General features: G+C 39.5%; 1 protein-coding gene across 3 annotated transcripts; it reads right to left on the reverse strand.

Annotated features, from left to right (window-relative positions):
* Window positions 1-7,068: 7,068 nt before the first annotated feature.
* On the reverse strand, window positions 7,069-23,660 carry ubtd1b (ubiquitin domain containing 1b). 3 transcript variants are annotated; one of them, XM_008437917.3, is made up of 5 exons: window positions 23,520-23,660; window positions 11,301-11,528; window positions 11,067-11,224; window positions 10,223-10,513; window positions 7,069-10,096 (listed from the first exon to the last, which is right to left on the reverse strand). In XM_008437917.3, exons 1-4 carry the CDS (start codon window positions 23,590-23,592, stop codon window positions 10,244-10,246), a joined length of 729 nt encoding a protein of 242 aa, XP_008436139.1. In that variant the 5' UTR covers window positions 23,593-23,660; the 3' UTR covers window positions 7,069-10,096; window positions 10,223-10,243. The 3 variants fall into 3 exon arrangements, with proteins under 3 accessions (XP_008436139.1, XP_008436138.1, XP_008436137.1); XM_008437916.3 differs by having other exon boundaries at window positions 7,069-10,102; XM_008437915.3 differs by having other exon boundaries at window positions 7,069-10,513.
* Window positions 23,661-24,016: the final 356 nt, after the last annotated feature.

The raw sequence follows: 24,016 nt of genomic DNA on the forward strand, positions 1-24,016 counted from the left end.
CTTTTACTTGAGTACATTTTTGTCTGTGTATTTGTACTTTTACTTAAGTAAATTTTTTGAGTACTTTCTCCACCACTGGAAATGAGGCACTGGTGAACCTGCAAGAACAAGAGGGGATAGGTAATAAATGACTGGATGAACTGGGTAATATATCTCTGTCCCACAGCTAACTACACATGTGGAAGGTGCTATCTCTATTGACATTTCTTATTGGGTGCCCAAAGAGGTAGTTAAGTTTCGGTTTTCAGTAGCGACATTTTCATTGGTAATAAAATTGCCCAAATTGGAAAGACGAGAATAAATTTGTTAGTGGAAACTAAAATTTAAAAAAACAACAAAAAAAAAAGTCTTTTTACATTTAAAAGCACTTATTCTGGTAAAAATGGTTTTCATAAACCAAACATCCAGAAAACAAATACATAAATCTTTGTTCACTTCGTAATGATTCTGATAAATGAAAAGGCTATTAATTTCCATCCATCCATCCATCCATCCATCCATCCATCCATTTTCTTACACCCTTGTCCCTCAGTGGTGTCAGGAGGGTTGCTGGTGCCTATCTCCAGCCAACCATGCACACACACACACACACACTCACACCTACGGGCAATTTGGAGAGGCCAATTAACCTGACAGTCATTGTTTTTTTTGGACTGTGGGAGGAAACCGGAGTACCTGGAGAAAACCCACGCATGCACAGGGAGAACATGCAAACTCCATGCAGAAGGGCCTGGGCTGGGGAATTGAACCCAGAACCTTCTTGCTGCAAGGCAACAGCTCTACCAACTGTGCAGCCCCTATTAATTTTCGCTGGATGTTTATTTCTTTTTAAAAGATCTACTTTTATTTTGGTTGGCCAGAAGAAGAAGGTTAACCCTGGGCACTATTCCTCCAAGAACTATCTCTGGTGCAAAGTTTAGATTGTGTCTGACTGACAACCCATCTATAACATAGATTATATAAACTTTTAGTGTCTACAATTCTTTTATCAACAGTGAAAAAGAGGGGCCATCAGTCTAACTAAAGCTAAGGCAGCTGCTCCAGAAGCAGCCCAGTTCTCACGCCTGTGTGTTTGACCTCCAGGTGACCTCCGTCTCACCTGCTTCCTTTAGTCTGGGATCAACTGGCTTTGATGGCGTTCATATCAGTGACTCATATCCTGTCTGCGTCGGGGAGAATCCCTGAGCTGTACCACAGCTCTGAGACAGACTGCTGACCGGGAAAACTACAGAAAAAGGAGTTCTGCAGATGCATGAAGAGGAAATGAGGAACTGGTTACTTTGGCAACAGGTTAATTAATGAATAAGGTTAATAAACCACAGAGTGGTTCTGTAACATTTTAGTTGGCTCAGTTAAACAACGTTTGTGGCGGGAGGGTCAGGAAAGGAGCTGCTTTTGTCATGTATTTGGTTGGAGGGAGAATAGGTTGAACAAGGATGTATAAAAAAAACAAACCAGAAAGTCAGAATAGAATAAAAGGACGAAAAGAGAGTAAAACTAAAACATTACAACAGAAACGTTACAGCATCAGACCTCAACTGAATGCCAACAAATGCAAATAAGTTTTTAAGAAACCATTTAAAGATCTAATCTGTAACAGTAACGTATTCCGAAGAATTGGAGAAACGACGGAGAAACCCCGATCTCCTTCGCTCTTAAGTCGAGTCTGAGGAACATCTCAAAGTTCTGGACCCAGAGAGTAGTTTCAAAAGATCATGAAGGTAAAAAAAAAAAAAGTGCCAACCCGTTTAAACCTTTATAAGTTGCTAAATAAATCTTAAACTTTATCCGACGCAAGGAGTGGATTTCTCTGCATTCAAAATGATGTAAAGAGGGAGGAAGAAGGAACAGAGATGAAAGAACACCTGAAACATCCAAAAGACAAGCTAGCAATAATAAAAAGATGAAAAGTTATGGAACAACAATGCATGCATGATGGAGGCGGCTATTAAAGCACCTCATCAGTGTAACTTTAAGTGGAAATCAGAATTTTTTTCTGTCTCTAAGATATTGTCTTAAAATCTAAAATCTTCATCATTTTGAATTCTAGTTTGTTTCCTTGTATTTATGACATTTATTTAGTTTAAGGGTTATGTCATTCATTTGATCTTGTGATCAGTTTGAGTCTCATTAAAGAACGTCTAACAATGCGTTCACACTGCAACCTGAAGTGACCCAATTCCGATTTTTTTGACGTAATGTGACCTGTATCCAATCTTTTCATGGCAGTGTGAACAGCACAGGTCGGATTCTTTTCGAATGTGACCCGTATCCGATACGTATCCGATTCAAATGCGACTTAACGTTCAGGTCGCATTCATCCAAACTGTTTCTCAACAAATCTTACTAAACTGCATCCTGATACGCGCAAGCGGGAAGAAAAACAACAACCATGACGGACTATATGAGGAGGAAGTTGTTAATATGCTGCTCCGGCTGGGCAACAACTTCAAATATGTAAGCTAAGCTCCACCGTTAGCCTCCATGTTTACTTCCGCAAACACTGAACACTACTTCTTCTTTTTATGGCGGTTGGCAGAACACTGAGAACGCTGATGCTATTGCGCCCTTTAGTGCGTATGCGGGACACTTTCAGGTCATTTGCCCGTTCACACTGCAGAACGCATGCAGGTCGCATTTACTGGCAGTGTGAACGGCCCCGGCAAAAAAATCGGAATTGCCAAAATATCGGAATTGGGTCACTTCAGGTTGCAGTGTGAATGCACCCTAAAGGGTACAATGTGTTTTCTAGCCACATGGTGTCATTTTATTGCACAATCAAGCAAGCAACTGTCAACTTCAGTTTTTATAAAAATGCTGAATATACCAAATATGACTGTCTCTTTAAAAACTCCTACTCTTTGTGAAACTCCGCCTTCAGGAAGTCATCCCAACATGGCTCCTCTATTAACCCTTTAACAAAGTTTTACCAGTGTTTCACTGAGAAACAGCTCCTATAATGAGCTCAGCAGATGAGCAGATCCACCAGGTGTTTGCTAATTGCTGATGGCTAGTCTGAAGGAGCTGAGTGGGAAAGAGCTGCTCTGTGAGGTGGAAGCTTGGAAACTTCACCTGGCCAGCTGCACTAGGTCTGTCCAGATGTTTTGGTCAGCAGAATGGTTGCCAGGGAGATTCAAGAATTTTTCAAACATACACGAAAGAATCAAGGCAACACTCCAGGAATATTTTTGATGAGGGAATAACATTGTAACATGATGTAAAGCTAAAAAAAAAGTTGATTTTACATGATACCGTCCCTTTAAAGAAATAACCTGAACAGAACCACCTAACCCCCATCCAGGTAGGCCCCATTCAGTAACCCCTCCATGTTTCCCACCACCAAGCTAAGCCCCAAACTGATGCCAGAGCTTTAAAACTCTCCTGCAGACTCGCCTGTGACGTGGCCCATCAGGCCATTGGGTGAGTAGGTTCAAACTGCTGCTTTATGCCTGGGAGAATTAGGTGAGTCACACACAGGCTGCAGCATTAGGGAAGGTTTTAGGTGCAAGCCAGGTGAGCGTTGGGTAAGTGGATGAACGTTCATTGCAAGCAGGAATGCAGGGATTGTCCAGCATAATCGGAACACTTATGCACACACAAACACATGCATGCACTTTGCTCAGGGATTTTCTTTCTTCATCCAGCGGAGGACTTCCCGTTAAAGTCCTCCGCAATGCCTGATCAGTGTGTATTGAATAAGAAAAGGCTGTTTTTCAACCCTATGGACGACTTCCAAGTATGATATATAAAGAAATCCCAGAAAAACTGTCAGCAGTATCATCCTGACAGAAATAAGATTAGTGTTTCGAAATCACTTTCTAAAGAAGCGAGTCTCCATGCAAACTGACCCCAAAACTGCAACTGGAGAAAATTAATAGGGAGGCAAATATGTTCCGAGTGAAGTCAAAACCATAATGTACTGTGAAAATGCAAAGTTTTGATCTGTTAAACTGTTGCCGAGAAACTCAATCTAAAATTCCACCAAACGCAGCCATGCACGCTCAATGTCCCCCTTTCCCCTGCCAGTGTTGAGGTACTCAAGCAAGAGGGGTGAGGGGTGAGGGGGGAAACGCACACGTGACGCTGATGTCGAGTAAAATATTACAATGCCAATGGAAACGTTTTCCTTAAAATGAAAACTGGAAAGCACCGGAGTCTTTTGATAGCACAAGAAATCAACGACGCAGGAAAATCAGCAGAAATCGGAGCCGGGAATTTCAGCTTGTGGTGTTTCCACTGCCAGCTCTGGTCAAAATGTAAGCTCAGGCTCTGAGTGGCAAGCGGGTGAAATTTAAAAAGGGTCTGTTTGCACCCCAGCATTTAAACAGTAGTGGGAACTACAATGGGTTTTACAACCTCTAAACAAACTGCTTTAAGCAGCATGACACAGAAATTTCCATTGTAAACTCAACATGTGAGGAGCAAAGCCCACCAACCAGCACAGCAGCTGGAGATGTTCAATATACCTTTAAACAAAGGAATTTAATGTTATTTGTTAAGAGATGAACAATGTCTAAAAGCCTTTTGTTAAATTTCTGTTCCAGTTTAAACTCTTACTAAATTATGTAGCTAATTCATATAGCTAAATCATGTAGTTAAATCGTGTAGCTAACTGATGTAGCTAATTCATATAGCTAAATTGTGTGGCTAAATGATGTAGCTAAATTACGTAGCTAATTCACATAGCTAAATCATGTAGCTAAACTGTGTAGCTAAATGGATACCGGGGTCTTCATATAATCTGCTTCCTAATGGGTTAACTCTAAAATGGCTTCATTGGAGAAGATGGGAAATACCTCCTTATAAAAAAAAATATAACCAAATCACATATTTCAGATACTGAAGTTTTTTGGAACACTAAACAATGGTGCTATATAAAACCAAGACAACTTATTCCCATTTCATGACAACTGCAAAAGTGGCTGCTTTTAACCTTCCATCCACATTTTATGTCATCACTTGACTAACCAACCATCTGTCAATGAAAGTTCAATGCTCTGCAAAATGTCTGTGAATGCCCCCATTAGTCAAATCAGAAATCTGGTCAGACTTGTGGCCGTTTCCAGCATTGATCTATTTAAGGTGAGTAACTCTTCATTGGTGCAGACAGAGCATCTGCATAGCGTACAATGAAATTAAGTTACATTTCTATCAGCTGAGGGCGGTGGCATTAGTTGTCTTTACATGTCAACTTAACACCATGGAATTTTTCAGCATGTAGAAAATAAAATCTGTAGCACAAATGTCTTAGCTTGACCCTTCCACCACCCAATTTTACCTACTGGGATGCAAACTTTAATGTCAGATATCAGCAAGGCTGATGTGTAATTACTTTTTTGTCTTTGGGCCAGGTTCACAGTGACAAAGAAACAAAACATGTTTTTATTTCTACTTCTGAAAACCCCATGACGATAAGGGTGGTCTGAGACTCAGAGCCTTAACGGCTATTGAGACTTAACCTCAGTTGGTGTGCATTTCCAGAGATTACAGTTACAGAACCCCATGACATAATGTTATATAACTACTGGCTACCCGTTTGAATGGTAAACTACTGGTCAGTGAGACTGGAAGCCACAAAAGAGGGAATTGCAGCATGTGGGTTGGGAATTTCCACATTTCCAGAGAACTGTTTAGGGGTTTGTTGGGGGGGGGGGAGGCAAATAGTACCTATTTCTTTGTTTAAATTAACTGTTTAGCAATTTTCAGAACAGACACAGAAAATGGTTCAATTCAACTTAGCCAAAAATGTACAGGAAGGTACTTTATTCTTCTAAATAGCGAGCGCTGACATTGCTGTGGTTTCGGGAGGATCGCCAAACAATCCGACGAGCATGGCAGTTTTGCACACAAAAAAAAAAACAAGAGACAACAAAGTGAAGAATAAGTGTTGTAAATCTAGTGAATCCCTTATACATCGGTGTAACCAGGTTCTTATTAAAAACCTCTCTGCTGTGGCGTCAGGTCACCGTGGGTCCATCAGAATACAGGGTAAAACCCACTGGGCGAGTGACCAAAAACACACAGCTCTCCCTGTGAAATCCCACCATCAATAGGGGCTTTTTTCCCCAGACTCAGAGTACCACAGTCCTCCACAGACTCTCTGTTGACCGTTTTACGGAAACCAAGACAGAAAAACTGCCTTAAGACCTTCCTCTCTATGTGCCACCCCATGTGTGCTGCTAATGCCGGAATAGAATCCTTACATAATCAGAAAATACCTTCTGTGGCTTTTTAGGAAAAAACCGACTATTCTAACACACTGAGCAGTTTCTTGTTGCTCAGACAGAAAGATAAGCATTCAACAGCTTTTCTTTGTAATAAACAGAATTAAAGCTTGTGATTTTTGTACCCCCCGCCTCCACTCACCAAGCTACAGAAAAGAGTGCAAGATGCAGCTATTTGTGGTTTGAAATGTAGTTTAGAAAATGGATGATTAATGAGTGATCAACAAGAAAAAGCATTGTAGGGATAAAAAAAAAAAGTGCTGTAGCAGTGTTTGTCTGGCCTCGTTCTCCCATTTGTCAAATGATTGTGAAACACCAACTCCTGTAGTCGTGTAGTTGCAGAGCAACAAGAAAATGTGGAAGAAAAAGATGGAACCTAGCTTCATAAACTGGATTCTTTCCTTGAATGTCAGTCACATGCTACAAATTGACACATTTGCCAAGACTGGAAGCTAACGAGGTTCCCTGTTTGTTAAGCAAGCCCTGTTCCTATCTGTGCACATGAACACAGCGCCATCTTCTGGTAAAGACGAAGATACAAATGTTTCTCAAATTTGAATATCTGAACTCTTAATTTACTAAAATTTCAAAAGTGTTTTAAAATAGCACAATTTGCATAATGACTGATTATTATGGCTTACAGTTAATATAAAGCCAAAATTCGGTTTCTCAAATTCAGAATAACATTTTAATAATTTTTAATGCTTAAAAAGGTAGTTGGAAAATCAATGTGTGCGAGTTCCATGTTTTGAAGTGGTCTGCTGAAATTACTTTAAACTTATTGAGATGCATTTGTAGATCGTCTCCAGTGGGGAAAAAACTGAAGGAAAAACTAATGCAAGAATTACTTTCACAAGTTTTACTTTATTCAACAGTTTAAAAACATGATTTTACATGAAATGAGCATATAAATGAACAATAAAATAACTTTTAAATGTCATTATGTCCTTAACATTTCCCTCTGACTAAATAAACCCATTTTTAAAGAAATATTTTTAGTGCTTTATATGGCTGTTCTGCTGTGAAAAACAAAAATCTAAACCTAAAACTTAATTTAAAGTTCTTAAAGGCAAGAATAATAGGCAATACATGGAGTGGCAGCTCCTTGCTGATATAAGAATATAATCTCTTGATCTCACGTTATGGCTTTTATTTAATTTCATAGTCGTTTTGGGGGTCCATTTGTGTTAGCATAAAAACAAATGTTCACAACATTTACATTACTCCGTCATGTTCTGTTCTGAGGTGTACAAAATGTTATTCTTATATGTATTTTACTCCCGTTTCTCCAGACTGACCTGAATAAACCGAGTTTCCAATGTGGACAGACTGAAACTCTAACATCTCTGGAGAATTGTGTGCCATTTTTTGAACCTCTCCTGAAAAATTAACATCTTAGACAAATGATCGCTACAAACGCAAAGCATTTTTAAAAATTTTTGCAAACAAGCAACCAAATACAGGTGAAAATCAATCAAGTGGGACATATTCACAGCTTTGGAAACTATAAACACACATATAGTTATGTTTTACAAGAAGCTCACATGACTGAGAAAGTGCCCAAGAAGGACCAAAAATGAGACGGTAAAAGAAGCAAACCTTGGCTATGACTTCCATCCTGGAGGATATGCTAAAGGAGAAAGTTGAAACTTGTCCAACATACAGGAAGGATTTTTTTTTTTACTTGCATGGCTTTACATTACTGAGTGCACGTTAAGAAATAATGAAAATCAGATCCATCAGGTTTTAAAACGAGGTAAACATACCCTTTAACAAAACAAAAAAGTTCTTTTGTTACCTGAAGTTGTAATTTTAAGATCCCATAAAAATATTCAATTTCTTTTCTAAAAGCGTCGACAAAGCGAAAAGCGTGTTTACCGTTTGAACCATGGCTGGGCGCGAGTGAACTGCATTAAGGCTGCCGAGGAAAACATTCCAGGTTAAATGGCAGCTGCTCATTCTGCCATTTTGTGCTCAAAGTAACGTTCAACCCAGATTTCCTATCGACTAGATGTCAATTTTGTAATTGGAATTGGACGTTTGTAAAACAATTTAGCCCTCCCGCGCGCGAGCTTTTTACCCTGTGAACAGTCCGGTCGCACTCAGCTCACGTGCGCTGTTACAAGTGCCCCGCTTTCCCGCTTTCTAATAAGAACAGCCGCACCCGCTCCTCCTGAACATAAGATCGCGGGAGGGTTAACGCAGAGGGTAAACGCAAAGTCTTGACCCTTCAAAGTATAATATAATGTGGTTGGTTTCTTGACCACCAAGAGAAATAAATGCTATGGGGAGGCACCGAATGATTCGTTTACAAGTACTAAATAGAAAAATGTTGGAACACAAAGGGGCGAACAAATCGGGAGCCGTTTAAAGTTGCGAGTTAAAAATTCTTTGAGATCAAGTGGTTACTGCATGTGTGCTTTACTGGACCCATAAAACTAAGGGTTTCTTTTTGAGGTTCTTTGTAGCTCTTGAATCATTTCTGAATCCCTTTAAGTTTCACAAAAGACAAAAATACAACGACAAACGTCTGGGGGAAAAAAAGGATCAAACACCGACTTTCTAGTCGGGGCTCAACTCAGCAAAGATGGCGGTTCAAAAAATGAACTCACCCTGAAACTAAGAGGTTCCTTCACAGCTAAGACGGACAGGATTCACTGATAAGCGAAGGCCCGTCTTTCAGGCTGTGCTCTGATTGTTTGAAGAAGAGAGGCATGACTACATTTCGTAGAAAAATAACCATTTGCAGCCACTAGGCGGGGTGCTGGTCCTGATTATCAGATCGCAGCTGGTCCTCATCTACTTTCACACAACTCTGTTGCTTTAGAAACGAAAACAATGCGAGGTTTGTTGTATTGCACATATAGGGGGAAAAAAAATAAAACTTCTTGTTCAAGTCTGCGACATTTGCGGTGGAGTATCCCTGTTAGAAGCGCTGGTATTTAAAATGACTGAAATGATACAAGTACCGTAATGAGACGGTCAGGAGAAGTGAGCAACTGGAACGGTGAGAGAAAACGAAGCCCACCCATCTCACCATTTTTACACAAAGCATTCAAAAGCTTAAACCGAACAATTCGTTTCCTTTCCACTGTTTATTGGTGGACCATTATTTCACCATTTTCAATACAACATGCCACCACTAGGGGGAGCGTTCAATCAACCTCTGAATGTCTGAATCTGGGTTTTGGGTCATAGCTTTGACTCACTGCTCCACGTACAGTCCTTTGTATGCTGGTGAAGGGAATTTTCCTCTATAGTTTCAGGGAATATGAAGTAATTACAATCATCAGCTGGAGAGAGAGAGGGGGGGGGAAAATCCACAAAACAATAAAACAGAACAGAAAGGGGCAGTGTGGCTCCTCCTAGTGGCCATGAAGCCGCCTGTAAGGCAGAAAACTGGATTTTATCAGATTGTTTTTCCTGCATTAACACATACACACCCATTATAAGACAGCATAATAAAGGCAGCAGTGACAGCAATTCATGATTGATTTGAATCTAAAAAAATACACAGGGTTCAGCCGATAGCAGGAAGTCTCTCATCCTTTATATTAACCCTTTTTTAAAATCTTGAAGGCACACAATCTACCGCAGAAGTATATAGTAAGAACCTTTAATTGTGCAAAACAGCTCAGTTAGTAATTATCAGTAAAAGAAATGTGTTGCATCGTACACTCCACCAGAGCTGCTAAGTGTCTGTGTGATTTAATCCAACAGGAACCCCTCTGCGTTTCATCTGTTGGCGATCCACGTTACAGATGAAAAGTCTGTGCATGCAGTGGCAAAGGGCGGCGTTTCCGCCAGCACGATGAGCTCCACTTCCGTTTGAAAGTGGTTCAGAGACGGTGAGGATGTCCAGACTCGGCAATCTGCTCCTCCAAATAAACACAAACCAGAAATGTTAAAAAGTAAGCAGCACTTCTTTATTCCCCTTATTAGTTTAAGCCTCCAAAATTGTGTTTTCTGTCAAATGCAGCATGGCCATTGGGCGGTACCTCTGCTCCAACCTGCTGCAATCATTGGGACTTGGGCGAAGAGGGAGTGGTTATGGGAGACGGTTTGGAGGCTCCCGACGCCTGTGCGTTGACGATGACCTGGATGACGAAGTCCTTCTGGATCTTGGTGTCCAGCAGGCGCGTCTTGTCCGTCAGCAACTTGCCAGAGAAGAACCAGCGCTGCTGCAGCACGTCAATGTCCTCTTGGGCCTGCAGCTGCTTCTTCAGCTGCCCGATGGTGTCGGCCATACTGGCGTTGAAGCGCACGTCCTTTCCTGTGGACAGTCGTACCTAACAAGGCAGATGGTTGAACTGGCAAGATGAAAAATCTTTAATAACTTCAATTTTACTTCATGGATTACCACAGGCAGAAGCTGCATTTAAAATATAAATGTGCGGAAAACTTTCTTGATATTCCGCTAATGTCGAGGGGGAAAAAAACAAATTGGCAACTGCGTTGTTTCCATTAAATAAGAAACACAAAATCACACATGAACCAGCTTGTTTATGTGTCAAGTCTGTAAAAAACATGCAGCGCTATCATGCTGCCGTCACCGCCTGACTTCTTTATTTTTTCTACCAATAGTAACATCTGGATGTTAATCACGTGACTCGTGTGATGTGGAAAAGGTGTTTCTGTTACAGATTTGCAAACTTTTGACTTTGAACTCAAATTTCCAATTTTTTCCCTAGTAAATGTCAGTGTTCTTACAAATTTTCAAACTCAAATTTCCAAACCTTTTCTAGAAAATTGACAGAAATGTACTTCCCCCCCTCCATCTACCACAATTTGTAGGATAACGTAGTAGGGCATACATCGTAGTACAGTTTTGAGAGGAGTTACCTTGAGTTGAAATTCTTTTTTAGATGCTACGGAGGGTTCAGGGCTGTCACTGCGGTCCTCATCGCTGCATTCTGAGATGAGGTTGACAGGGGGCGCTAGGCAGTAGACTGGCAGTTGGTAGCGATTACCCAGTTCGTCGTAACATTCAGTCAGAGTCCCTGTGAAAGGAAGGGAAAAAACAAACGTCGAAAGTGTGTAAATGTGAGGAATCGCCCAGATGGAGACGGGCCTCACCGTGCGGCAGAGTGATGTTGGCTCCGTCCACTATAGCCTGGGCCAGCTCGTGGTCGTTGCACTCCAGGGCCACGGCGGCGGCTTTCAGGGCGTCCCAGATCTCCTTCCGGCCCTCAAACGCCGGTGCCGTGTCCCAGAACTCGTCTCGCTTGCTCCTCAGCTGTCCCTCCGTCATTGGGTAGTCGCTCTTCCACTTGGGACGGTCTTTTTTCAGCGGCTCGTTCCGTCCTGAGAGGGAGAACGATAAACTTTAACAGCAAGAAAAAAATATTTCTGTAGGAAACATTGGCTGAAATCTTTGTCGCATAAGAAACTGCAATGAACTCCGTTACATCTTTGCAGTCGAATCATTTCATGGTTGGACAATTTATGCCCTCTGGTTTTGGATGTTGTACATGTAGAAGGATTTCTGCTCTTTTTGTTTTTACTTTTTAACACTTGTTAAGATGGGTAGCCATGGCAACAAGTTTTTTTTAAAACAACTAAGAGCAGCCAATTGTCATCTCAAATGACCCAAGTACCAGAGAGCCTCAAATTCAAAGAGGAACAGCAAAAGCAAATGAGGTGGATTAGAATTTCTTGCCAATAAATTGGATGATGTCATCTGAGACATGTTATTGTGGAATAGCGTCTCCGATGCCTGAATATGGAGCTGTTAGCATGTCATGAGATCGTCACACAGCGAGTCTTCAGTCAGAGGCCTCTTCAGATTCATTGGACAACTGACTGCCACTGGAGTATTTTTGAACTGAATTTACTTAATTAGGATTGTTGCTATTGTACTTTGATGCCCCTAAATAAAATCCATTGCAATATCTGTGTGTAGTTTAACCAGTTTTTTTTTTATTTTTTTTTTTTAGAAAATATAGTAGTATAGAATGGATTTGTAATCCTTACAGCATGATGCTGCCACCACCTCGTGGGGCTCTTGGCTAATTTATGCTCTTTGTTTTTTGTTTTTTTTTACGTGCTTGTCAGTTTAGTTGGACACCCATGTCCTGCAATTGTTTCCTACTTTTTATAATTCCCTGATGACAGACAGTACTTCTAGAAAAGTGTTTTACAATTCATTCCCACTTTAGACTTTACATTCTACAAATATACACAAGTTTCCATCAAATCCCAGTAAAATAAAAACTGTTGTTTGGAGTTGTAGCATGTCAAAATGTGAAAAACTTCAAAGTTTTTCACATTAGTTTCCAACAAGAACATATTTAAAGAGCCTGAATGAGCTCTGCCCAGTTTCCTATGAACACAATTTGATTGTATTTGCATTTTAGGGCTTAAAAAAAAAAAGACTTCAGCCTTAGTGTTCAAACATTCGCAAGCACAGGAAAGCACCGCTCCATTATACAAGGTTCTACAGAGTTAGAGGGTGAATAATATCCTATAACTGGACGATTTAGTGAACCTTTGGTGAACAGGATTCTTGGTTTGAAGAGCATGGAAACGACTTTTTGTTCAGATTGCAGATTTTTCGCCGGCGAATGTGTGTGCAACAGATATGAACCCACAGAATATGATTCTCATTAACAGCAATAAAAATAAATTAATATAATAATAAATAAAAAAACCTGGCAGGGAAGAGAAATCTGATCCGTCACCAGAGACAGCAAACACTCCCACCACACACCGACATGTCGTCCCAGTCTAAAATTAGCAGGTGCTGCAGAGCTTGCAATATGCATGAAGGATGTGTACCCTACGTGTGTGTGTCTGTGTAACCCTAGCTGTGTCGTCCACCATCGGTTTCAACAGAAGTCGCAGGCACGACTCGGACATTCTGCCGCTTCCCATTGTTTACTGAAGCTCCTAATGAAGTTATACCTTCCTCTGAAAATGTAAATTGTTCCTCAAATTTTTGTCGAAAGACATGGCTTTTGTATTGCAATATCAGAAAGAAAAAGATCTTCAGATTTAAGGGTACATAGAGAAAAAGATTTCTCTGTACCCTTAAATATGAAGTACAACACCTGCTTCAAATAGAGATGGGAGTCACTGGTTGGTGTGTAAAATATAAATCAGAACAGTGTGACGTGAAGATCACTGCCTCTATTTAGACTACATATGATAACTCAAATTTAAGACCTTTATAAGACTATTAGGAATGGAATTTAAGACCTATATCAATAATTTCTAAAGAAATTTACAAACTTCATAGCCAACTGGCAAGAAATTTGTACTTGCCCAAGATAGACACAACAAAGCTAGACAGCTAGCAAGGATGTGTTAGCAGTCAGTTAGAGGTAGCCTCAACTGTCTCGAGTTAGAGAACCCAAGGACTATGACTGAGTGCAACTCAAACTTTTTCCTGACAGAAAAGACCCGCAAGGAAAAAAAAAATTAAAATTACATACACAAGACTAATCCTGTCAAGACAAAATTTAAGACCGGTGATTAAAATGTTAAAAGTTCTACTTTCTTTTTAAATGAAAGACATTTTAAAACCTTCTTTTTAAGACCTTCATAGTAGATTCAACACTTTAAGGATGCACAGAGACCTCAAGTGAGAAATCATCTGTTCACCAGAATCCAGCAATTTTCAGAATGACTGCCTCTGACCAAATATAAAGAAATTTTTATGCCCATTTGGTAAACTCACCATATCGAAACACCACCAGACAGACTGCCTGACAACTTTCTAATAAAAGTGCGGGAGTTGGATCGTTTAGAGTTTCAACGATTGCTTCCAGGAACCATTGAAACAAACAGCCACAGAATGTCAACTGTCACCCATTCTGATGAATGTATAGATCTAGAGGCCAAGTTGATGGAGGTTGAAGTCTTTCTACCTGCATGTGTTATGAAAGATGCTGGATATGGAAATATTGGCAGGATAATCTACTACTTTAACAAGCACTGGAAGCAGCTGGAAGAGGCTTCCAAACAAAGAGTAATACGCTTTATTGGTGCAGATATGAAAATTTGACAAAGGAAAAAAAAAAGAAAAAGGGTTTCCATTTAATTTCAGCTATGAAAAAAAAGGGTCAAATTTGGTGTATCTCTTTATTGACAGTTGATGTGGTTAGTAGATAAATCAACCATTTACTCAATGTCTGTGTACATGACATTGCATTTTGGTTTGTAATTAAAAATCCACATCAATTTTGGGAGATTGGTGATTGGTCAATACTTGCATGTCAAACCAATCTGTCACTGATATTATCTACCTCTGCCAAGGGCTGTAAAATCAGCCACCATCTTCTTTTGTTGACAATAATCACCCCACTGTTGCTATGCCAACTTAGAAATTTTATATATACATATATTTAGAAACTTCACAGTCAAAAAAAAAAAAAAAATCTTATGAGTCAAGATCAGTAACTGGATCGAAAACTGCAACCGGTGCACCACTAGTAAGAAGCCCTCACAGATAGCACTCAGCAACAAGAAGAAAAAGAAAAAAGGCCTTCCAGAGGCTTTGAAACAAAACCTTACACAAGATCCAAATCTCACATTTATAGTCAACTAATGTGAATCAGTCTCGTACTTCAGAGCAGTGCCCAGGTCATCTGACGGTGTAGCAGATACTTTACAGATCATGTTTGTGTTGAAAATGGAGCTCAGGGAGAACTACCCACATTACATTAGCTCTAACTTCTCTAACAGACAAGACAGTCATGAACTGTTTCTACTATAAATATTGACAAAGGGAGATTATTATAGTAGACATCACCGTCACTCTAATCGAGTACGTCTTTAAATGGACCCAACCGCAACATAGTTAGCTACCCTGCTAAAGGCACACTTGTTCAGCAAAACTCAATTTGTGTTGTTTAATCTACAGATAAGCACATTCAATCTATTAAAGCTCAAGTAAAGAAAGTACAAATTATTAGAAATAAATTTTTATGCATCAGAACAATTAAATTGATGGCTGCACTAATTCTACCATTACATTACTGGTGATCGGCCAATACTTGTGAAATCAATCTCATCCACCTCCGCAGAGGTCTGAAAATCAGCTATTGTTTACCAGGTCACATCTACATGTGTGCAGTCAATAGTCTCTTTACTGTTATCTAGCAGCTCTTGAGACAAAAAAAAATGTATAAAAATCTGTATTGGCAAAAATGGCCAATACCAATAGGCCATGCATTAAAAAAACAGGAGGATGTTGGACAACAACTGAGTGGATGAACTTAAAAAAAGAAGCTGCATTCACTGGAGGATAGATTTATCCTTCCCAGACAGCAATTGTGATTTTATTGTATTGTTCCTCAATTTAGAACCACAATAAAACCTCAAAACAGTAAGCTCGACTGTGTTTAAATGAGAATCCTAACTGAAACCACTCGCCTTAAAAGTTTTGCCCCCAAACTTACTGAGAAACTTCAGAGGACTCAAGTGGGAGAAGCACAGTTGATGGAAATAACTGTGGTCTGGTGTTTGGGTATGAAAAATAGGCAGAAACAAAAGGAAGCAATTTGGAGAACAGCCCTGCTGAACACAAATAGACAGATGAAGCAATGCATTACAGACAGATGAAGCAATATCAAGCTGTTTCGCTCCTGCTGGGCTCATAAAAAGCAGGGTCCATGTGAGGAGGCTGCATTGAAGCGGGGTATATTTATGAGCGCTAATGAAAGGAGTCGTGAACAAACAAATAAAAAGCCTCTCTGGTGCTATGTTCCATCAAACACGCCATAAACACACAAAACGAATAAGAATGAGAAAAACAACAGGTGGTTATGAAAGGATTTTCTGGCTCTGCTGTAGCACTGCGCTGCTAAAGTTGCGTTTTGCCTCAGCCTTAAACATTCTCCTGTACTGAGGTCATTAATGCATGTTGGTGCATTCTCTCGCTCAACACTTAACGCACACGAAGCGGCCTTTTTATTGTAGCACAAACTAAAACGCAACAACTTGCTACAAAACAAAAAAGCTCCTGCTATGTTTAAGGCAATCAGAAATGCTGTAACTGCTTTCAGCTGTACTTTTGTCAGCTCATAAAATTAGTAAAGCAAAATTGAAACGGCATCATCAGCGTGTTCATCCAGGTGCTGGTAGAAACACTGGCGGCTTAATGAATCGACATGTTTTATAGAGGTGCATACTCCCAGGTGAAGTCAAACACCCCTGTGCAAACTCATCACCAAGGCAAATCATCCAGGTTTCTGGAGTGGTTTACAAGTGGGTAAAGTTCAGCTCTCATGTTACTTAAGTGTTTGTCGTTTGCATGTAGGACTATATTGAACCTGATCTATGTGCTTTTAAAAGAAAAAGAAAAAAAAGACCATCCAACCATGATGGAACAATTGAAAGTTGTTTTTGTCCCCAATAAGAATATCTCCTGAGTACCAGGAGACTTTTCTAAGAACCGGTATTGGATCACTCTCCGTTCCTAGGAACAACCCTTTTGAGACCTTACACAGACACTGTTTGGAAGAAGGCCCAGCAGATACTGTGCTTCCTAAGGAAACTCAAGAAGTACAGCCTGCCATAGGAGCTGCTGGTCATCTTTCTACACGACTGTTATTCTCTCTGACCAGTGTTTGTTCATCTGCCAGGAACAATTGGGTCTACAGAGAGGATCAGGGTTGACCTTCCCTCCATCCAGGACTTGTAGGGAAAGGAAAACATCTCTGCAGACCCCACACATCCTGGACACAAGCGGTTCAGACTTTCACCTTCAGGTTGGCATTACGGAAACGCCATTTGGCAAAACAGAGTTTCTTCCACCAAGATGATTCAGAAATTTCCTTGAATCCCACCACAATATGAGTTTGGTTTGCTTCATTCCCAACTAGTCTGCTGGTTTATGACATGGCTAGCAGTACTGATGAGCTGAGGAGAATAAAACATGTTAGCTCCTGGGAGAGCGGTCACCTTAAAGCACAAAGGACCAGTCAGTAATGCTCATCAAGGTTAGCAAGCATCTTTTCACGGCTGGACGCTGAGCTCGCATACACCGTATGTGCGAGTGACGCTTTGATTAAAAACATAACTGGACCACATGGTTGTCTCGGGACAAAATTTAAAATTAGTCAGACTTTATTTTTGGCTATAAATCCATTACTGCATACATTCAAAAGTGACCAATGAAATTTAACTGAAACAGTTAACAATTGAAACAACTGTACATAGCACAACTGGTGGAAAACAATGAACTGTTTCCCACCAGTATTTCTGTTCATTATTTACAGATGCTATTATAAAACCTGGAGTGAAAAAAAAAATACTGAAACAGTGAAAGTAACCTTTACCGTCATTTTTTAGTATTTGGGGTTTGTAAAGGTTTTCCACATAAAAGTTTGTTACATCAAAGGAGGAGTCATTCTTCTCATAATATTGTTATTTAAGATAATTGGGCTCAAACTGGGGCATTGTTAACGTCATTTTTAAATAATTACCATACGTTTCATAATATTTGTTCTGGTGTAAGTTCATATTGGCCGCAAATGAATGAAAATATTTGGGAGCTGTACAATTATGTCACACATGCTGCTTTGGAAAAATATTACAATAAAACAATTAATTTGCTTTTCAAACAATTCTAGATTTCCCTCAACAACCTAAGGCCCAGTGCAGACCTGCCATTAACGTGCTCTGGCCAATAAGCAGAGTCTGTAGAGAATGAACCAAAATCCATCTGGAATGATCAGATCTCGATTGCCTGCAAAACAGGTTGGCACATCACACAATGTGCTTATCAGCTGGGCAATAAACAGAACTTCTGAATCGCTGCTTGTGTTTCTGAAAGATCCAGACTTTGAAGAAGTAGAGGGGATCGTCTAGCCTCTCCACGTCAGATCTGTTCAGTTTGGAGAACTTCAGTGTGCTTCTTTTAGTCCATGGTATTCACGTTAAGTAAATACCATGGATTATGGTATTTCCTGACAATGCGAGTTATCTGAACTTTTATTGTTTTATGGGATGATTTTATTACTTTGTTTTTACTTTAATATTACTGCTTGTTTGTGGTTCTGAACAACTCTCTGTTGGAGCAAAGGTGAACATTTAGTCCACTTCTAAGATCTTAGGCTAACATGTTCAAACACCACATCCATCCAGGGGTCATGATCATCTACATCAGTCCTCCTTTTGAACCAAGCACTATACTACTAAATCATTCAATTCACTCACTGGACAAGAATAGTGTGTCGTCTCAAACCTAAAGTGAGCAAAAGTAATGAAGAGAATAAAGTATGGTGGCCCAAATACACCAAAACCATATTCATACCACAATGACTTGAATGTAATACATGCTGGCCAATATAAAAGAAAAAAGGCACGCATCACAACTGAAATATTGACCAGTATCGTTGCCATCATAAGATTTACTATCAAGCAGCCTTGAAATAAAACACACCTGTCTCCAATAGAAATATAGTGGAAAACATAATTACAGTTATATGCAAAGCAATTAAAGATGCAGTAACACTGAATGAAAAATATAGCATTGTGTGTTTCTGAGAGTTGATTTAAGAAACGCAATATATGAGAAAGCTATGCTGAAAGTTGGATCACAAGGCTAACCTTTTATTTTATGCTATGTAAAAAATTAAAAGTTTGCAAAAAAGTTCAAATTTTTTGCGGAATAATTGGATTAACACAAAGATGCATCATTAGATGAATGGAAATAAAACAATTGTCAGTAGCAGCCCTAGTAAATAACATTTAGATAAAAAAGAAAACTTGTGAAAATAAATTTGCTGAAAACAGCAACTAAATGAAAACACGGAAATTTTGAAAAACTCTTTTGGATAAAAGGTTTTGGCTCTAGGAAGAGGTGGTTTCTTTGCTGTATCAAAAGTGATATTTCAAAACTGCAACAGAAACCCTTTTTGGCATCACACAAGTCACATGATCAACAAGAGGCTGTTGCCACTGGTGCAAACCATGAAGAAGACAACAGGAAGTAGTTGGAGGATGATGGCATGGCATATTTTTTTATGATTTAATGAGCAAACTCATTCACATGTGATTTTAATTGCGTTTCTTATTGAATGGAAACAGCAATTGCGGGGGTAATTTTTCGCCATTATCTGAACATTGACAAAGTTTGTAATGAAAACAGTTACTGTTGCCTTGCAGCTAGGCAGGTCCTGAGTTCAAATCCCAACCTGGGTTTTTCTGCATGCAGTTTACATGTTCCCGTGTGGTTTCTCTCCAGATACTCCGGATTCCTAATAAACACACATATATACTAGCCAACTGGCCTTTTTATTGAATAAGAATAAATACAATTTTGATGTTCATATCAAACACGTGAACAGAATGAGAAGTCTATCCAGCTACTTTATTATTTCCATCCAAACACGATTTTATAAAAAAAAGTTGCTTCTTCCCAATGTGTGAAGTTGTGACAAAGAAAAAAAAATCCCCCAATTACCAAGTACCCCAATTTAGTGATACTATAAGAGTAAATCTGCAGTATATTGCACAGCTTTAATTCTAAAACATCTGAGTTTTAAGTACAAGCTAACCCTCAAGAATTATGATAGTCACCAGATATCTTTGTTTCAGATATTTTGATGTTGCAACTACATAGAAGAATAAGAGCTCATTAGAGTGTTTTAGTGTTACTCCTGAAAACGGTCAGTTTATAGAATGAGTCCAAAGCACTAAAAGCAGACAGTTAGAATATTACATCGCAGCCACAAGCGTAAGCCATTTACATTTTTAAGGAGAGCTGGATGACTACAACAAGCAGGAAAATTCCTTAGAACAAGGAGGCATCTGTAAACAACGAAGCATTAAGTCAACATACAGTGATTAAGAAGCCGTCTTTAATTTTTTTTTAGAGAAACGTGATTCCATGCAGGACATTTTCTTAGAGATTCAACTTTATTGGTACAGTTCTAAAATGATATTAACATGTAAAGTTTTATTTTGCAGTAAGTAAAGTTGGGTTGTAAAGAGATTTTCAGTTTGAAAAGACTGAGGACAAGTTTCTTTCTTTTTCTTCCAAAAACTGATTCACATTTTTCAGTAAAAAAAACTGAAATGGGGAGAACACACAGAAACGCAAGAACCCGTTACTCTGACCCATAAATAATTTAAAAAACAAACCAAAAAAAAGCTTTTAGTATGTCCAACTTCCTGTGAATCTGGGTAAGGCCATGACGGCGCGCGTCCCAAAAGACACAGGAGTCAGTGATGCAGCAGGACACGATGATACTTGCAGTTTTTCTCGTTAAACAGCGACTGGGAGCAGAAAGGGAGAGGGAGGGCGTGTAGATATGAATCAGAGCGGGAAATTATCACCAGCCACAGTCATAAACCAGAAGACAGCTTTAATTTTAAACAGCCACTTATTGGCCTCCGCAGTCTGTACTAGGAATCACTTTGGGATGCAGACATGAAGGCAGAGCTATGGTTTACTTTTGCATGAAGCTGATGAAAATATTTACAGAAAATAAAACCCGTAATCCTGCTTCAAAAACTGGAGGCAACTCGACATCCTTGAGAAAATGAAGGTGGAAATTATTTGCATTCCCCCGGGGCTACAAAGATGTATTAAGTCCTTCATAGATAAAAATAAATAAATAAATAAATAAATAAATATTGGCCAAAAAACTCATATTAGTCTTAGAAATGTTCTTGTCACACCATCTTATCTTTAAAGTGTTTAAAACCGTCCTGATCAAACAAAACCAAATGCACAATTGGGTGTAAAAGAATAGGCCTCAACCACACCACTTTAATTTTACACTAATATTTTTTATGTTTGTATTCCACAAATAGCTGCAGTATCTTTTGTATTTAAATATTCACTTTGAGATAGAGGAAGCAAAAATAAAAGTTTTCCCCAAGTTCTGCATATGAAAGGGAGGGGCAAGCAAAGCGGAAAATCTTGATTTTATCAGTCAGATGTCCCTAAATAAATTCTTGACGTTCCTGTAGGTGTGACGCTCTGCATAGGACTCTACAGCTTTTTCAAAAACAAAACGTCAAAGATGATGGACACCAGTAATAATCTCAGAAGAATGTTATGCTTGATGGGTAAATCCTGAGAGAAAGATTCATTTTAATTTAAAAAAAAAAGGAAAGCATTCTAGATGACTGACAGTATTCCTAGCAGACGACAACCCAGCAAGTTCACCAAGCGGGAAAACTAATTAGAATCACTACAGGAACTATATCTAACACCCCAAGATGTAGTCCAGCAGACTCTGTTCAATTGGAGACCAAAATTGCAACATTTGTTACATTTTCAGCTGGTGAGATTCTCTTTCACACTGCACTGTGTCAAACAAGCCAAAGGCTTTGAAAAACCTGTTCACCTCCTTACCTTTGGTGGCCCTGCACTAAGAACCACTGAAGCAAACCACAACTAAACCTCTGAAGACACTGAGCGCAACTTCCTTCTTCACAAAACGTAAACAAAATGAGTGGGTCAGATTTTAGATTTTGGAGGATTTCTCTTTAGTCTTTAGCAAAAGACTACAAACCGTTTTTACCATTTTACGTGACTTGTGGTTGTATTTACCCAGAATGCCATGCACTGCAGTTTGTTTGTTTTTGTTTTTTTGGTCCGCATCAGAGTTGATTGTGCATTCACATCTGCCCAAGCAAACCGGACTTTCTATGCAAACAAACTAGAGTTTGATTAAAGCAAACTAAACAAGGCCGGTGTGAATCCACCCTTACACTCTTCATGTGTCAGCTAAGTGAGGCCAAGTCTGTACAACTGGAGATACATAAATTAGGTACAACTAGAGTCACAAATAAAATCAGACCGTGCATGATGGCTTCATGTCATTTATACCAAATGACATGTTGCTGGTTGTATTTACTGTGTTTTAACTTATAGGTATGGTGCCCAAAATAAGTAAAACCTCAGACACAAGTTACTTTGTGAGGCGAATCTTTAACTTCATCACCAACACTTGGCTGAAAGTAAAGTTGAGCAGCAATTTCCAGTTTGTTCAGTTGAGCTGTAAATACAGCACTAACCCTGATCAGGATGCCAAACATTAATGTGGAAGAACAAAGAGAGGGAACTCAGCTGTTACAGGAAAGAGTGACGCCGACTGATATGAAATTTATATCCCCGTGTCACATCTGCTTATTTTACAGAAGAGAGGCAGGAAGCAGAAAATCATCATTACTATTATTAACATAATAATAATAATAAAAAAAGAGTTAGATGTAATGTGTAAAGTTTGCCAAAAGTAATATAGCTTACACAGCAAATGGGTCAGGAGAGGATGAAATTTGATTTTCTGGTCTTCGTGCAAAACTACGTGTTGTTTCCAAACAAACACTGCGTGACACTCTGAACACACCATGCATGGTGGTGGGTGTATCATGCTGTGGAGAGACTTTTTTTTGGCAGGGACAGAACTGACTGGGGAAATGAATGGAGATTAAAAAAAAAATCCACAACAAAAACCACTGGAATAAAAAACTGCTTGATAGTTTGGGATCACCTTCCAACAGAGCAACCGTCCAAAACACAGTCAGAGCTGCAATAGTTTAAAACCAATGGTAACCTAAATCCAATAAAGAATCTGTTAAAAATGGTATCAACAGCCACTCTCCGTACAGTCAAAGGGAGCCTGTGTTAGTTTGCAACAATGGATTTGCAAAAATGTAAATTTCCAGTTGTGCAGACTTAGATGTTGGTCTACAAAATGCTGACTCAGTGGGGCTACATACTAATGAGTGCCAGAGTTTGTTTTTTTTGTTTGTTTGTTTTTACACATTTTTCTTTGTAAAAAATTATTAGAAACCTCTTCAATTATGTGTCACAGGATCTATCAAATAATGTTATTGTGACTAAAGACAGAATGTTCAATTTCTCAGGGGGGGGTTTGTAAACTTTTGCAAGACAATGTTGTGCCCTTTCATTGCAGAACTGTCACAAGGCCAACAGGCAGAGTTTTTCAGCTGTGACAGGAGGGAAGCAGTTACATGCTGTGCAGAAAAGTCCCAACAATTCAAGAGAAGAGATGAAGGGGAAGTATATGCAAAGCAAAAAAAACATTTTAAAATAGTATATGACGTCCAGTAAACTGGTGGAGACCTGTTTCAGACCAAAGGTCTGGTAATGAGTCAAGCTATTGCCGAGTCCCAGGAAAGCCAATTTACTGTTTACTTCTTTACACAAAGGCATATAATAATAAAAAAACAGGGCAGAACAGATGTCAGGGGATAAATATCTGCCATGGCAACAAATGTAACCATTCATATTGATGCAGGCCAGGAGAGCAGAATGTTTTTACGTTTTTTACTTTAAAAAAAAGAAAAAAAAAAAGAAGGAAGTCTCACCTCCTCGTCCACCGTTCCTGGCCGACCCTCGGTTATGCGAGTCTTCCCAGTATCTCCCCACACATCCTCCCATGGTTGGAGGTCTGCGCTCTCTCTCCACGGGGTTTTTACTTGATGAACAAGGGGGTCATAGCGGACCAGGACGACGAACTAAGTCCGACACGGAGGGAGGCAGGTGGCAGGTAGACCGTTCTGACCCCTATATTTCATCCGTATCCACAATGTGGGTATCCAGTGAAGGCGTTTGAAAGCTCGCAGCAGATTTTTAAAGTCAGTTTGAGCGCTTTCACCACTTATAAGCGAACCGTTTATATGTTTAAACTTCAACAACCCAAGATGAACTGTTATTTTAGAATGCAAGAACCAATGTGCTTATATTCCAGCTAACATTGACAATTAAAGATAGTTGCGAAAGGGTCGCAACGCGCAGCTTTCACGCTAACAAGCTAACCGAGCTAACTAGTTAGCCACCACAACATCAGTAAACACAAACTTCA

The sequence above is a fragment of the Poecilia reticulata genome, chromosome 19 (genome assembly GCF_904066995.2).
Source record: "Poecilia reticulata chromosome 19, P_reticulata-male-v2, whole genome shotgun sequence".
NCBI lineage: Eukaryota > Metazoa > Chordata > Actinopteri > Cyprinodontiformes > Poeciliidae > Poecilia > Poecilia reticulata.